The sequence below is a fragment of the Triticum aestivum genome, chromosome 1B, assembly GCF_018294505.1.
Source record: "Triticum aestivum cultivar Chinese Spring chromosome 1B, IWGSC CS RefSeq v2.1, whole genome shotgun sequence".
Taxonomy (NCBI): domain Eukaryota; kingdom Viridiplantae; phylum Streptophyta; class Magnoliopsida; order Poales; family Poaceae; genus Triticum; species Triticum aestivum.
In genome coordinates this window covers 595,139,890-595,155,789 of record NC_057795.1, presented here as the reverse complement: position 1 = coordinate 595,155,789, position 15,900 = coordinate 595,139,890, and the positions used below count along the sequence as shown (strand labels likewise).

General features: G+C 45.6%; 1 protein-coding gene and 1 long non-coding RNA gene across 3 annotated transcripts; one reads left to right on the top strand and one right to left on the bottom strand.

The window, feature by feature from the left end:
• Window positions 1–383: 383 nt before the first annotated feature.
• On the top strand, window positions 384–2,069 carry LOC123096560 (uncharacterized). 2 transcript variants are annotated; one of them, XR_006446658.1, is made up of 5 exons: window positions 384–631; window positions 714–802; window positions 1,133–1,441; window positions 1,578–1,666; window positions 1,759–2,069. It is a non-coding gene; the product is annotated as an uncharacterized lncRNA (long non-coding RNA). The 2 variants fall into 2 exon arrangements; XR_006446659.1 differs by having other exon boundaries at window positions 1,133–1,501.
• Window positions 2,070–9,710: 7,641 nt separating this feature from the next.
• Window positions 9,711–14,211, bottom strand: LOC123096554 (probable LRR receptor-like serine/threonine-protein kinase At1g51880). The gene is made up of 10 exons (XM_044518320.1): window positions 14,124–14,211; window positions 12,955–14,019; window positions 12,731–12,869; window positions 12,529–12,600; window positions 12,166–12,237; window positions 11,725–11,917; window positions 11,423–11,647; window positions 11,204–11,334; window positions 10,516–10,580; window positions 9,711–10,408 (listed from the first exon to the last, which is right to left on the bottom strand). Exons 1-10 carry the CDS (start codon window positions 14,209–14,211, stop codon window positions 9,711–9,713), a joined length of 2,748 nt encoding a protein of 915 aa, XP_044374255.1.
• Window positions 14,212–15,900: the final 1,689 nt, after the last annotated feature.

Here is a 15,900-nt window from a genome sequence, read left to right as displayed (position 1 = left end):
TCCCGCAGTCCACCCGTGGAAAAAACGTTTTGGATTTTTGCCCCACGCGTGGACACGCTTGACAAAAAAAAACCACCCCCAAGTCAATCGACCACGCCTCGCACCCCCATCTGGATCCGCTGCCTCCCCACCGCCGGCCCGCATCGTCCGTCGCGCCCTCCTCCCCGTGTCTCCGAGTCCTCCGCGTGCAGCTTGCCGACGTCGAGGCCCAGGCCGCCGCGCTCCGGGATCACGCCGGCCGTCTCGAGCGCGTGCCGCCGACTGCGACGGGCTGCTCAGCACACTCCGCGCCGCCACGGGCAACAGGTGGTAGGACGAGGAGAGGGTGGTGGAGACAGCGAAGGAGCTGGTAGGAGGAGGAGGAGAGGAAGGTGGAGGCGACAGAGGAGCCAGTAGGAGTATGAGAGGGAGGTGGAGGCGGCGGAGGAGGGGACGGGGATGACGGGGACAGATCGGACTACACACCGGAGGACGAGGGCATCACACCGCCTACCGATTCCTTCTTCCTCGCGTCCCGGTTACATGGCCGTCGCTGCAGTCGCCCAACATCGACCACCTTGCCCCGATTAGCTCTTGGGTACGCGGACGACCGGATGTGCTCCAGCGCGGCCGCCTATGGGCTGGTCCCACGGTTCGTGCTTTCCTCATGGTCATGGAGCTATCTCTTATTAAATCTGATTGTATCCCTGTTTGTGGTGATTGAGTTGGTGTAGATGAATCGACAACTAAGCTCGGGGACGTGATATGGTGCTCGGTGTAGGTGGCCATGGTGGACCTGAAGCTGGCTTAGATAAGCGATGGGGTCAGTGTTGTGCTCCTCCCATTCTCATTAACCAAATAGTGCAGACTGTGGCTGCATGACTGGTGTATATATTCACTTGGATGACCAAAATAAAACTGATAGCAAGAACCAGATATAGTGCTAAGTTATAGTTCATCAACAGATCCATATTAGTTCACAGATTCTCACAACAAATCTGTACATTCAGAATGACCACCAAAATCCAGCAGTACAATTAACTAGATTGGAGGAATTTATTTGATCAATATGTGCACATGAAACAATAAATTAACCCGCGTGAACTATATTTGAGTTAAGAAAAAACTGTTTGATATTCTTTTTGTGCTGCAGATCGAGCGGCGGCGCTCCCGATCTGATCGGGAGCAGGACGACGACGGCGAGCACATGGCGGACGAGAGGAGCAGGAGGGGAGGCGCGGAGGCGGGGCCATATGTGTCGGACGCGCGCGTTCGCCCGCAGTCAACGCGGACACAGCGGCCGTCCATGGCGGCTCGGGTCGATGTAGGAGGATGAGGGGAGGAGCTCGCAAGGCCCGACACCGGTAATGGAGCGGAGGCGGCTGGATCTGGCGATTCTAGAGGGGCTGACGACGAGCGGCTCCATGGGCGGCGACCTGCGGGGTTCAAGCGGCGGCTGAAGGTTTGTCAGATATACTTCCATTTTATGCATGGGTTGATCCCTCCCCTGGATACTGTCAAGGTTTGCATTTCAATGGAGCATTGCATCATTTTGCTTTAATTATTTAAACTGCCTAAATGGTACAAGTTGAGTATAGGTATGAGCGATCTGGTTTCCTCTTTTGTTGTTCTATACGAGGATGATCCAGATGCCTTTTGGTGTTTTGAGATGCTACTGAGAAGGATGGTAATTTGTATCTATGTCAAACCATACTGGCATATGTTAGGTTGGTATTTTTGCATGACTTAATGCATGATATAAATTCTGTTGCATCTCAGCGTGAAAATTTCCACCTCGAGGGACCGACAGGAGTTATGAAGCGGTTGGAAGCATTGTGGAAGATCATGGAATTGACAGATACGGAACTAATAAACTGGTAAGGATCAAACAGGCAAATGGAGTCCTAATTTTCTATTGGAAGTTCACATGACATGGTTCTATGTTTGAGGCTTCAACAGACTGCGTATGCCTCAAGATTTGAGGTGTGAGTGTGCGACTTGATTTTCTGTGTTGTTACAGTTAATCGGTAATGGATAAATCAAATTTTGTTATGTAGATTGGTAAAACTAATTAAGTTAATTTTTTCTTATTTATGGGTTATAATTTATTACTCCAAAAGCAGATTTGTGTATGTTAAATAGATTTTCATAGGGATATAAGACTAGAAGTGTGGATGTTTGTCAATTTTCAGAGGGAAATAAGCAACAGAATAGACATAAAAACATGGCTGCTTTGGAAAATTTTGGATGTTACCCATGGCTCATGCATGATGGTAGTTGTTGCGAAGATCATCTTATCTATCCATCATGAATCATCCCAGCACAACAAATTGTCTATTTAGTTCATCACAAACACCAGTATCACGGGGATAATGGAGGTAAATCAAAGCTCAATGCTGAACCCTTGGTACATCCTCCATGTTATGTTAGGACAAGAAAACAACCCAAGGGGCACCAAACCATTTCTGCTCCGCTAGCTTCAGATTTTTTGTTTTTGCATAATTAAGATGACAAGTTTGCAGACATACGATACTAGCTAGCTAATTTTAATCCCATTACAATGTTATAGATAGCTTCATTACAAATATATGGTCTGATTTTATATTATAGAGTGTGTGTATGAGAACTGATTTAGAGTATGTTGGTCATTTGCGTTCTCAAGCTTTTTGTTGTATGATTTCTATGGGAGAGAATGATACACGAGCCAGTAATAATAATAATACAACTAAAGTTTGTGAACATATCATTACAAAATGGTTGGCTAGATAATGTACACATTCTACTATATATGATCATTTTCTTTGTAGCTATACACTTATTTAGAATACTGTACAATTTTATCTATAGATCATTTTGTTAGGAATGATAGTAAAACAAGGAATGTTTTTCTACTTGTTGATCTTATATCCCCTATCCACCCCGTTTCACTCATGTTCCCACTTTCAAAGAACGGACGTGGAGCTGTGGGGTCTTGAACATGTTTTAATGTTTATTGGGGGCATTTGGATTTTTTTTTCTCCCGTTGCAACGCACGGGCATGTGTGCTAGTATGTATGTATGTATCTATATATATATATATATATATATATATATATATATATATATATATATATATATATATATTATTTTACTATGATGTGTTTATTAAGGGCCCCAAATTGTATTTTCGTCCTGGGCCCCCAAAATCTCAGGACTGGCTTTGAATGAAGGGCGTCCCATCCCCGGTGTTAACCTGGCAAACCTGTACGAAGTCATCCGTCACGACGACGACGGCCTCCACCATTATCGGTTCATCTGGCTGCGAGATGTTCACGGTGTGCAAGTAGTTGACGCCGATATGGAGATCGAACACTGGCGGATGGTTGAGACCGTCGTAGTTGCCGTACTTGAATCTGGCCGGATCAGGTACTTGAGCCCGGGCACGAGCAAGCCAAGCTTGTAGCAGTTCCTCAGTGCCGCTCGCGAATCTGCGCAAACTGTAGCTAATTTTTTTTAAATAATATATTATTTTTAGCAAATTTGAGAAATATTATGCCGTTTAGATTTATTTTAAAAATAATACGGCATCGGCCCTGGGGAAGCCGATTGGCTTCAGTCGGCCACCAGTAAACCGAGTGGGCCCAGTCGGCCACCGGTAAGCCGATTAGTGGCTGGTCGGCCAAGTGCGCATGCAGTCGGCCAACGGTAAGCCGATTAGTGGCAGCTACGCATGCAGTCGGCCGATAAGTGGTTATATGCCTGATGGACGGATGGGTGCAAGTGGGATGCTACCGCCTTGTATTTTAATCCTTACATGCAACGCGTGATTACAGCATCGTGAAGATGCTTTGCTAGCTCGAGCCATACATGCAACGCATGATTACAGTATTGGGAAGATGATTTGCTAGTTTATGAACGATGGCCAGCCGCGCGCTATCGATGGTGTGTAGTTGTTGAGACGATCAGCAGGGGGAGCCGGCGGCGGAGCCGGCGGAGAGGCCCGCAGCCTGGTGGTCCGGCTAGCGCCGCCGCTGGCGGAGCGGGACACTCGGCCGCGCACGCGTTTCGCCGCACCAGCCGCATCAGCAGCGCGGCCGCCCGCCGCGCCGGCGCCAGGAGGGCCAGCCGCATCAGCAGCATCACCCTACGCCTACGCTGCGCCATCCGGAACAGCTCCGGCACCGCCTTCTTCCCCGACAACCTCCTCCGCAGCCGCAGAGGTCGTCGCTGCAGAGCTCGCCGCGGAGCCGCTGGTACCGGCAGCTCGGCATCTGGTCCCTCGTGGTGAGCACCTTGACAGCCATGTGAGCTAGCTAAGGTAGCAGCTAAATTAACCAACCAGCCGGTCACAGAAAATACCAGTACGAAAAATAAACAAGGAAGAAGAAGCGATTAAAATACGAAGCAGTAGCATCCCACTTGCACCCATCCGTCCATCAGGCATATAGCCACTTATCGGCCGACTGCATGCGGCTAGCTGCCACTAATCGGCTTACCGCTGGCCGACTGTATGGGCACCTAGCCGTACCAGCCACTAATCGGCTTGCCGGTAGCCGACTAGGCCCACTCGGCTTACAGGTGGCCGATAGAAGCCAATCGGCTTCCCCCAAGCCGATGCAGTATTATTTTTGAAATAAATCTAAATGGCGTAACATTTCTCGAATTTATTAAAAAAATGTATTATTAAAAAAAATTAGCCAAACTGTACCAGCTCTTGGCCATGGATGGCCTGACGAACTCGGACGAGATGACATGGTTTGTGCCGGCATCGGTGAAGCCAGCGTCTGGGGCAGACGAGAGTTGGGTGCTATAGTCCACGTCGTAGCCCGTATGAATCCTGCATTAGACGGCACGGTGATCAATTCACTGCGTTGTGTGATTTGCGGAACATGTAGTAAGAATGTTAACTCCAAATTTCTAATAAATACTGAGCGAGTATGCATACCTTTGTTGTCAGGCTGAGCGCCGGCTTGGAACACACTGCCGGGAGCAGCGGCCATGACACAAAGAAGCAGCACCCACGGCCAATCAGACGCCATCGTTGGCGAAGTTGATTGCTCTACTACACATGCAAGAGCAGCTAACGGAACATTGTATATATGTTTCGTTGCTCAAAAGATATATGTGGTTGATTCTTGGCTCGATGCATGAGTCCATGTATATAACTAAGCATGAAAGCCAACCCTGTCAGGCACTGATCAGGCTGTCATTAGCGACTATAATGATCACATCAACGCCATCATGCATGATTAACCGGGTCAGCACATGCATGCGTCCACAACTTGCACAGTGCGGTGCGCGAGTGGCTGATGGGGGGCCTTTTCTATCCATGGTGGTTGGTGGCCATTTCTTTGGCAAAATTTGTGTGAATAACATGGGCCGAGAGTTGACTTCCCATGGAACTGTTCAGCATATATTCAGGGAACAAAACAATATATGGTGTGCTTAGCGTCGGCCAGATGATAATCCTAGAAGATCGACCACCCGGCCGGCCGTCGTTCGATGGAGTCACGGATAGCCGTCCGATCCATTCTCGTGAGCCACTTAGCCTTTGCAACAAGTCTCGTGCTGCACTAAGAGCTTTGTAACACGAGTGAGCCACTGAGCCTTTGCAACAAGCCTCGAGTTGCACTAAGCACTTTGCAACATGAGCCTTGTTGCAATCACTCGAACAGTTTTCTTTCTTTCTTCACAACAAGCTAATCTACTTGTTGAACCTTCGCAACAAGCATCCTGTTGCACTCAGTGCTTTGCAACATGAACCTTATTGCAATCAACATGGCTAAGCTGAGTTGTATCCTCTGCCTAATATAATGGTATGCTTAGGTGGAATTTTTCTGTTCGGCAAGTTTTGCTTATTTTGCCGTTTGATATTTTCTTATTGTTTTTTGGGTCATTTTTTCACGTGGATTCTGAAATATGTTCAAGGAAAGAGAGTTAAAGCATCGCCCCTTCACCCTTGTTGACCAAAATATAAAAAATTCCAATGAATAAATAAAAATTAAATATTTGATACTTTCATGGATAAAAAAGTTCTTAAAAACAAGAAGTACAAACTTCGAAAGCCAAAATGCATATTAGTACAAGTGTTAAATAAATAGTTTGGTAGACGATGAACATTCGACACCACTACGGTAAGTTGAAATTCTAATATCAAACATCCCAATTAAATCACAAAATATTTACTACAGATCCAAAATAAATAAATAATGATAGCCTAGGGTGTGCCCCTTCTTGTTGTAGCACTTTCTGGTAGACCTTTACAACTTTTCTTTCCCCTTTCGCAAGGTTTTTATGGGAAGTCTTTCTCCCGTCGACCTCCGCCGACGAGCCCGTGGATTCACCTCTCCTCCGCCTGCTGCTCCAGTCGCTGGTGGTAGGGAGAGGATTAATTTCTAGTGCCCCAGCTCCGGCTAGTAGATAGGTAGGGTTTTAGGCAGCGGATTCTAGGCTTCGATCCTTCGCAAGTTCGTCTATTGGGACGGATGAGACGACGCTCTGGTATAGATTCATGTCAGCTCTTCGGGACGACAATGTTAAGGTTCCTCGTCCTGTGTACACAATGGTAAGATGTGGTGTCAGGTTCTTCATCTCGATTCAAGGATTCAAGGACGACGATTGTGGCTCTGGGGCGCTACTACTTAGGGGCACGTGCACGAACACTGTCGGCTATCATCGACAGGGTCAGGCCGGCTTTAGTATGGGAGCGTAGGCAACAACGCGTCGGTGGCTTGTGCTAGAGTGATAATGGTCGTACGGTGGTCTATGGACCTCGATGTAATTTGTGTTATATTAGAGGTTCTTTGTAGTTCCGATGAGTATTTTCAATAGATCTGATCCTTTTTGCAAAAGAATAAGTGGACACATATATAGCAACATATTGCGCAGTAGGAGGAAGAACGATAACTACCAACACTAAACCCCGAGACCTTGATTGGTTCATCCCCTCACCAAGTGCATTGGGGAAGATTAGGGAGGATTTCTAAGGATTTTGACTTATAAGGGATGTAATCCCATTAATCTCTTTTGATCCACTCCTACCCCACCAAACCTAACAAATCCTATGGTGGATAGCGGAAGACGGTGGTGAGTCTTCGTAGTGGGAGCAGGGGCGAGGGGAGGAAAAGAATCATATATCCTATATCTAAGTAAATAGGTTATCCCAACTAACTTATTTCTCTCAACATGCAAGCATCCTTGCGGAAAAGTCCACCTTATCATCCAACCATGCATAGAAAACTAATGCTACTTATATTCAATAAATAGGAATGAATATTTTACAACTATATAATAAATCATATCTACTCTTAGTTCTTATATTTTTAATTTAAATAGTCACTTTTCAATCTCACTAAGATATAGCAACCAAATTTTGCAACAACGAGCAGGGCATCCTCTGTTTTTAACCTGGTGAGACCCCACGCCACCCTATTATAGTATGTGCATAGGATACTTCTTTCCGTTAGTGAAAGGTAAGTGCATCTCCCACCTAACCCTCAACAGGAAGCCCTCAAATTTCCGCGGACATGTCCAGACATGTTTGTGGACATCCGACCGGCTGGAGGCCTACCGCTATCCCTTAAATTTCTCCAAGTCAAGCAGTTCAAACTCACGAATCTGATGAAATTTAGACTAGGTCGATTTATTACATGCAAATTTGATGAAATTTAACTAGTTCGATATATATTACATCCAAACTATTAAAAATTAATCTAAACTAATCCAAACCTAAAACCTTGTAGGCATGACTTTTGAGGCCATTGGGACTACTATCATCGTCGTCGTTGTTGCTGATGGTGGCGGAACGAAGGTCGCAGGAGCCGCCCCAGCTGCCGCAACATCCGTCCGGGCCGGAGTGTCGCGCTCGCACCGCAGCCGTCCTGAATTCGCCTATGTTTAGCGCCGCTCATTCTCCACGTTTTTACAGAGCTACACCCCGCATTGGAGCCCGAGCTCCTAGGTCCAACGTCACGGTGAGGTGGTGACACGTCAGAGTGGTACCCGCAGAAGTGGTGTGGTTGCCGAAGGCTAAGGTTTTGCAAGAGGAAAGGAGTGGACGAGTGGGAGTGAGGGGCGGGGTTTGGTTAAAAAGTGATGAAGGCAAGGGTGTGGGTTGTCGTCCCGACGATCGAACTCCCCTACACTGCTCCATGATTTGGAGCCAGACTGGGAGACTTCGAACGCCCGTGCCTGGCTCATTATAAATGTCTACTTTAGAGGCCTAAAAGTATGCTGATCGCACCAAATATATAAGGAAGAATGAGCGTCCAAGTTAGAGATGCCCTAATGCTATGTAGTGTTAGAGAACAGGGTGTCACCCTGTTGCTTGGATAGCACAGTGCTATCTAGCCCACCCGTATTCGAGCCACGGAGTGACCTGCGGTGCTTAGAGTTTCTTTTATAAAAATATGTCTTCAAGGGCTAGTTCTGGATGGTCTCATTTTTTTTAATGTTATGTTGTGTCACAAAATGTCAAAGGTTCGTACTTTTTTTTTGAACTTGTCAAAGGTTCGTACTACTACATAGTATAGTCACAGACATCACTGGCACGTACACTATCCATCGTGACAAACGCCCCATTAAGAGGCCAGGAAAGCCAAAAGTCTATGGTCAATCAGTCACAGCATCTATGGACGTCTTGCGGCTCAACCACGAGTGGCGGTTGACCGACTCGCATTCAAGTCAACCCACGGCCATGTGATCTGCTCATCTATACCCAAACTTAGTAAGCTTGGTGTACTATTTTTTAAGTAACCGTGTAAGCGTATATGAATAGATTTGAATCCACTGAGAAATAATTACTCAGTTAGCTGACATCAGCATATGGCATTTTTATAATTGTGAAAATCACATTTATAACCTGATTATGGACCAAAGATTAGCAACCCCTAATAAGCAGTTCTTGCAATGATCTCTGCAAAGGATGTAGACTTGCATAATGCATACAAATTCGCAGGGGCATGCACCAGCCTAGCCGTGCCCAATCGCATATTGCCTCGTGATCTACAAAGTCATTGGACCGCACGAGGGCACATCAACTTTTAAGTTTTAGTTTCTAAAACTTCTGATTTTGGTCGTCATTTGCATCAAGTTTCAACTGAAACTTAATGAAACTTTAAAAACTCATCAAAATGTATTCAAAATGGATCTTTGTTGAAAGCCCTCATGACAAGAAACACGAGTATGAAAATGAAACCCAATTTTGTGTTCCGGTTCAAAAGATACAAAAGATTGAAAATTGAAACCAAAAAAAATTTGGGGTCGGTTCCTCCCACAAATTACGCTCTTGCATAATGCATATAAGATGTACTAATGGCCAAGATGGTGCTCTGATGGTATATTTCGTAACTGGCTGTATCCAGTTTCCATTGCCAGTTTAATTATTGGATGTCCTTAGTATCGGATTGATATCTTCATATCAGTGATCAAGAAATACAGTCATGAATCTGCATATATTTTCCAACCAGGGATCCATTATGGATAATACTCTGCATATGCAAATTGTATTTCACAAGCGAATCACAAATTACTTTTCACCAATTCTTAGAATATTATTCATGGCACAAATCTCAAACCTAATGAGAAAATAAATATTTTATTATTGCCTATATATATGACATAATTCCACACTCTTACTCACTTAGGTAAAATCATAAACGCAAGACATTCAAAATCTCATAGATACAAAGAAAGATAAATTGCATAGTTGATACTTGCCTTTATACAAGCGTGTGAACGAAACATAGAAGTTCTCAACGTGCAGAAGGACCGGTATCCACTGTTGGCACTCTCTTAAAATTATGCTCCTTCTCAAATGTAGTGTTGTTTTGGCTCACATTAGTAGATTGATTAGTCGTGTAAGCATCATAACTTAAGTTCGGGTTCTCACCACTATTGCCAGAGCAGAATCCGTCGCTTGTGATGTCATCGCCACCACGAGCCTTCTCGAGCTCAATGCATTCCTGTAGTTGCATCACCACATCAGTCATGGTGGGTCGATGCGTGGACATTTGTGTGGTGCACTTGAGTGCAATGTCTGCAACTTTCCACACACTATTGACATCGTAACCTCCAAGCATTTGTGAATCCACCACATCCTCGATGTTGCCCCGTGCCAACCGCTTACGTGTCCACTGGATGATACTCACGGGCACCGGCTCCCGGAGGATGGCCGGCTTCCCTGTGACTAGCTCTAGTAGCACGACTCCGAAGCTGTACACATCACTCTTTGTTGTTGGCTGCATCGTCGCTTGGCACTCTGGATCTACGTATCCAGGGGTGCCGACGAGCGTGTTTGTAGACACATGGGTGTCATTGCTGTCGTCAAAGGCCTTGGACAAGCCAAAGTCAGCGATCCTAGCCTCGAGTCTCGTGTTCAACAAAATGTTGGTGGCCTTAACATCTCTATGGATGAGGGGCGGATTGCAACCCTTGTGTAGGTACTCCAGCCCTACACATTACCAGACGAGTTCGTGCTAAGTTTGTTGAAAGTTGAAACACAAAACGTTCGACAAAACTGGCAACGGAAAGCAGTGCACTTTGCCTTCAAGTACGTACCTTGCGCAGATTCAAGTGCGATTCGTAGCCTTTCTGTCCATGCTAGACGTGATGCGTTGCGGTTGCTTCCCACTAATAGATTGACATTGTAATCAATTTTGTCAGTTTCAAAATGCAAAAATAACAGTAAACCGCCTTAGAGGTACTAAAGTCTGAAGCTAGTATCTTCTTTGAAGAAATACTGCAAATTTTCAAGCTACTAGTAACATGTGCGTGCTATATTATGGAAGCACAAAAATAAGGTGAAACATATTTTAGCTAAGTAATATATTGAATCAATGTGAACTGGGACAAGGTTTATACACCGAATGAACCTCGATAGGCTAGGATATCAATGTTTGCTCTCAAGATTCAATTAGCTTTGTCGATAATGAATGCATACACCATTGGATTTAGATTTTGAGCCAGGAAGGTTGAAATTAGAGGTTGGAGGAGGGGCGCTGGGTGTGCGATGGGAGGTGCTAGGACTAGGAGGAGCGGATTCGGGGAGGAGAGGCACAAGAATTATGAGGATTTGGGAGAGGATCGTTTGCTGCCATGCTGGCGATTTTGTATGGAGAGACACTTGTGAGGGCTGCCATGGGAAGGTTGGAAAAGGAGTGAATGTTTGACCACCAACTGAAATCTTTATAAGTAAAAAAAGATACTTCTCAATTTTTTAAAAAAAATATACTGCTAAACAATGTACATACCCTCAATATGCTCTTCCAGTGTTCCTTCCGACATGTACTCATAGACAAGTGCCATATACTCTCCATCCTTGCAATAACCAATCATGGAGACAAGATTCTTGTGATGAATCCGTGTCAAAATTTGAGCCTAGATAAATGTTCAAATACAACTTATCAAATTTCACTCCGAAATCTCTCGATCTCTGAAACATCAAGTGTAGTGAAAGAAAGTATACCTCTGCGAGGAACTCCTTGACGCCTTGATGGGAAGAATGAGACTGCAGCTTCACCGCCACCTGTGTACCATCCTCCAAGAAGCCGTCGTAGACATACCCAAACCCGCCCCGTCCAAGCACTCGCTGAAAGTTGTTCGTTATCAGCTCTAACTCTTTGTACGTGAACCGACGGTTCTCAAGGCGTTCCAGCGAACTGTCGGTGCAGACATTGTTTTCCGGTGCATTGTTTGTTGATGCTTCACAGGTGGCGAATGGCACTAGCTAATATTAATTGGTGCTCACATATGGGGAAATTTATCAATGGATTGTTGTGGTGCTGCAGAAACCTCACCTTGCTTCTTTGGTTTCAGGAAGCAAATCAGTAGCAATATCATTGATACTATCACTGCAAGCAGAACTGCGGGCACAGCAATGTAGATGGCTAGCTTGCTATTCCTTTTAGCAGGCAGCTGACATGAATTACCATTGGTACAGAGGTTTGGATTGTTGCCATATCTAACAAAATATGCAATGAAAGAATTTAGTGAGATTCTTAGTACCATTGCCAGATAGAATGGGGAGAAATTGAAATGGATGGTACCTTAGATCCAGAGAGTCATCTCGAACTCTTTTGAGGAGTCCAGAGGGGATCGATCCATTTAGCTAGTTGCCTGAAACATCCCTATGGAAACAAAATACTCAACCTATTCAAATGACAACTCGTGTTAATGGTTTAAAAATTCAAAGAGAGTCTCCGTGCTTACAGAAACGTCAGTGAAGGTAATTGCGAAAGGGCATCTGGAATTGAGCCTGTAAGGTTATTGTTTGACAGGTCCCTGCAAGATACGAAACATGATCTTATCTCATATGATTTTTTGTTGCAAACAGGAAACAAATACAAACTGGGTCAAAATAGATACATGACCTATCCATCCAAAAATATAGTGTGTTTATATTTTTTTAAGTCAAACTTCGTAATTGTCGATCAAGTTTGTAGAAAAAATTATCATGAAATATATTTGATAACTGTCTTTACGAATTTGACCAAAGTTTGAGATGTTTGAATTTTGCAAAAACTTGCGCATTATATTATGAGATGGAGAGAGTAGAAAACTCTGGAAACGTACAGGTATTGGATTGTCTTGAGATTCGCGAAAGTTGATGATATATCGCCATTTAGACCACTGGAGGACAGGTTTCTGCAGGAATTAAATGAAGTGGATCAGTTTCACTACAGGCTGCACGACAGTTATGTGCAACCTTCATTTTCCGTTAAGTATGTCATGAACATAAGTCAGCTAGCCTGGGTACAGATGTGGAAGTACTTACACGCTTGTGATCCTTGGAGGGCTGCCGGGTGGGTAGCTGCAGGTCAACCTGTCCCATGCCATACTCTTCGGAACACACGGATCACCCATCCAGTTTTTCTTCACTTGATACTTGGCCTTGATCGCCATGATTGCGGAAACTGCAGTTAATCGCATTGTAATTTCAGTGCCACAAAAGATGTGCTTACCCATACAGCTAGCTCATTCACGCACACACATACGTACCATCCTGGGAGTCGGTGCCAAGGTTGGTTGTGGGGATGAGGGAGAAGATCTCGGCCGCGTTGATGATAGGCGGCAACGTCGAGTTAGCCGTGGCGTTGATGGAGATTGTGTAGTTGTTGTGACGGATGAAGGGGCCACTGTTGTAGAGGGCGATATCATAGATACGATCCGGCACGATGTCGCTTGTATACAAATACAACGGCTTGCTGTTGAGGGTGATATTCAGCTGGCGCACAGTGTTGTTGGGTAGGATCTCTAGCTCGGCGAAGTGCAGGATGGCAATGTACCCGGGGGACGGGTCTTTGGGGGTGGGCACGGGGTACCAGGTGAATTCTAAGTCCCCAGAGGCATTCCGAGGCTTGATCGCCGTCTTCAACACCGCCTTGGGCGCCTCGAATAAGTCTTCGTTGGCTATGTTCTGCACCCCGCTGGCCATTGATATCTCGGTCCACATTACCTTGTTGCCCCAAGGCCTCCATATCCGGTCGTGTGGATCATCGGGATACCTAACGTAGAAGGTCTCGTCGGTCGGGCCGAAGTTGAGCCTGGCAAATAGGACCAGACCCTGTGCCGGGGTCACCTGCGGGTAGAGTGTTCTTTTCAGCGGCCTCAGGTCCAGGCCAGAAATGAACGGCGTACCGCCACCGGTGTCCACCAGGCAGACCTGCATGAAGTCTTCCGGCACCACCACGATGGCCTCCACGAACACCGCATCCGTTGAGTTCGTGATGTTCACGGTGTGCCAGTAGTTGGCGCCGATATGGAGGTCAAACACTGGCAGCCGATCAAGGCCGTCGTAGTTGCCGTACTTGAACCTCCCTCGGATCATGTACTTGAGCCCGGGCATGAGGGAGCGAAGCGTGTAGCAGTTCCGCATGCCGGTTGGGAAGCTACGCAAACTGTACCAAACCTTGGCCAAAGCCGGGACGACATACTCCGGCGAGATAATATGGTTCGTGCCGGTGTCGGCATCGATGAAGCCAGCGTCGGGGGTGTACGAGAGCTTGGTGGCGTTGTCCACATAGCCCATCTCCTCCGAGAGACCACAATCTATGGTTATGAATCCTGCATTGCACGGCAGCCGGTACGCGATCAGTCCATCCGTTGTGATTTCTGGCCACATGCTATAATAGTATTGCACGAAACATTGAGCGAGCATGCGTACTTACCTTTGTTGTCAGGCTGAGCGCGAGCTTGGGGTACGCCGGCGGCCGCAGTGATCCAGAGAAGAAGCGGCAACCACAGCGTCATCGCCATTGTTCACTGGGTTGGTTGCTCCGTTGCACATGCAAGCAACTAATGGACCGTGATATATGGCGGACATAGTTTGTCAAAAGATAATATATGTTATGTTGCTGAAAGTATATGTGTTTTATACTATAGGCGCTCCATCCATATCTCAATATACATGCATGCACCTACAATAGACTACTCCCTCTATTCCTAAATATAAGTCTTTTTAAAGATTTCAACATGGACTACATACGGATGTATATAGACAAATTTTAGAGTGTAGATTCACCCATTTTGCTCCATATGTAGTCCACATTGGAATCTCTAAAAAGACTTATATTTAGGAACGGAGGGAGTATATAAAACTGTACTCGATCAACAACTAATAAGTGTACTAATGTCTAAAGCCTCAATACAACATTGATTATCACACAACTTGCATGGAGCGGTAAGTGGCTGACCGGTGGGCCCTTTTCTAGCCTAGGCTGGCCACTTGGTTTAGGAAAGAGTGAATAATATGGATGGGTAGTTGACTTTCCTTCGAATGGGTCAACGTCATTGTTGGCCACAAACTTGGTGGGGCTCGGTCGTGCCCCCTTCTTTGCCCTGACATCTCTGCAGGCAGAGCCTGAAATTGATCGCAGGAGATTTCGACGAAGCTCGATGTGGGAGAAACGAATGAAGACTGGCGGGAAAGAAGTCTATCTATCTGCATAGCTTTGGTGGACTTCTAACGAACCATGAGCACATGAAGATTTTGATCTTGTTCCGAAGAGACAAGGACCACACTCCGAATTTTGATCCCAGTTATGTTGTCCATCTTTGCTAGTATCTTTCAGCTAGCTGATTTTTGTTCGGCATCATTCAAATTTTTTGTCCATTCCATCAAATCAAACTCGCATGCATCATCTGACTGATACCGGAAAGTAAATTAGCAAGACGTTGATTAGGTACCTTTTTCTTGAAAGTAAGGACCTCGAGTCCAAGTCCCGACCACTCTCGGTTTGGATCCATCCAATCAAACTGATCAATTCATGTTCTTGAGACGAAAACAGGGAAGATAGAGGATCAAAGAGGTGCCAGTACGCCACCTTCTCGCCGCTCTTACCCCCAGCCGGCCGCTCTCCACGTTGCTGCCTCGCCACCGCTCCATGCCTAGTGCCACCTAAGCAGTGGGAGAGCTAGTCAAAAGGTTCAGGGGGGCCAACGGGAAATCATGAAAATCTGAGGGGGCCAACAACTATTTTTCTCTAAATCTATGCCTCCTTAGAAAAAACAGTTTTGCTAGAACTCATCTAAATGAGATATAATTTGGTTCCATTTACGACCAAATTATATCTCATCTAGATGAGTTCTAGGTACTCCCTAGAAAAAATTTCTTCACAAATATTTCAAAATTGGGGTGTGGGGCACCGTTTGCATGCGCGAGGGGCCACGCCAAACCAACACGCTCCCGGATAACTCCAACCCACTACGGCACATGCATAGAGTATTACTCCCTCCTTCCCAAAATGTAAGGCGCGGTTTGACTTTTCTGGTCTTCATTACATAACTTTGACTACGATTTTCATGTATTCTTTGTCTATAAAATTAGTATACATACATATGAAATAAAATTGTTCTGCAAGACAAATACGATGATGCCATTTATACATGTTCAATCCATATACATTGATATATATTAGTGGTCAAAGTCGTGCATCAAAGACCGTA